General features: G+C 39.0%; 1 protein-coding gene across 1 annotated transcript; it reads right to left on the bottom strand.

Annotated features, from left to right (window-relative positions):
* Positions 1 to 3: 3 nt before the first annotated feature.
* Positions 4 to 574, bottom strand: LOC117110449 (the record flags this gene model as incomplete). The annotated part of the gene is made up of 1 exon (XM_033253155.1): positions 4 to 574. A coding segment is annotated over exon 1 (408 nt), but the record flags the coding sequence as incomplete, so codon positions are not given.
* Positions 575 to 580: the final 6 nt, after the last annotated feature.

The raw sequence follows: 580 nt of genomic DNA, 5'->3' as shown, positions 1-580 counted from the left end.
AACATCCTTATCATTCACAGAATTCATTTCTTCATGCATTTTGAAGAACCGTCTGTTTGGTGACGCGCCATCAGCTGTAGCAACAACAACAGCAAGTCCACAAGACATTTCTAAAATCGAGACCGCCTTCCAAAAGATTGGGAATAATTGAAATGATGTAATTGCTCCTGTTGCAAAATACCCCAACACAAACTGTAGTTTGGAGCATATGCCCTTTACCATAAAGACAAGTGCATGAGTGGCTATCATGTATTGACTTTCAAGTGTTGCATAGTTTGTATCAGGATCTCCTAAGTCAATATAGCCAATCAGTTCACCTGAATGCTTGTCCCATACCAGTCCACTTTGAACTTTCATTTCATCAAACAAAATAGCAACAAATCTCTCGACTGGTTGATAATCTTTCACCATTTTTTTCAAAGTTTCAATAACAGGTGGGTTGAAACCAGTCTTCGGTTTAATTGCATTGCTGTAATCTCTCAATTGACGTCGGCTTGGTAATTCAATGGTGCCACTTCCTGTAAAAGTACCCCTCAGTTCATCATATGCAGCAGATGATTTTGAAGCAATTGAAAGACAC

The sequence above is a fragment of the Anneissia japonica genome, unplaced genomic scaffold (assembly GCF_011630105.1).
Source record: "Anneissia japonica isolate Jap-2015-1 unplaced genomic scaffold, ASM1163010v1 scaffold93979_len575_cov175, whole genome shotgun sequence".
Classification (NCBI taxonomy): domain Eukaryota; kingdom Metazoa; phylum Echinodermata; class Crinoidea; order Comatulida; family Comatulidae; genus Anneissia; species Anneissia japonica.
The sequence above is the reverse complement of the archived record's forward strand: the minus strand, read 5'-3'. Positions and strand labels throughout refer to the sequence as shown.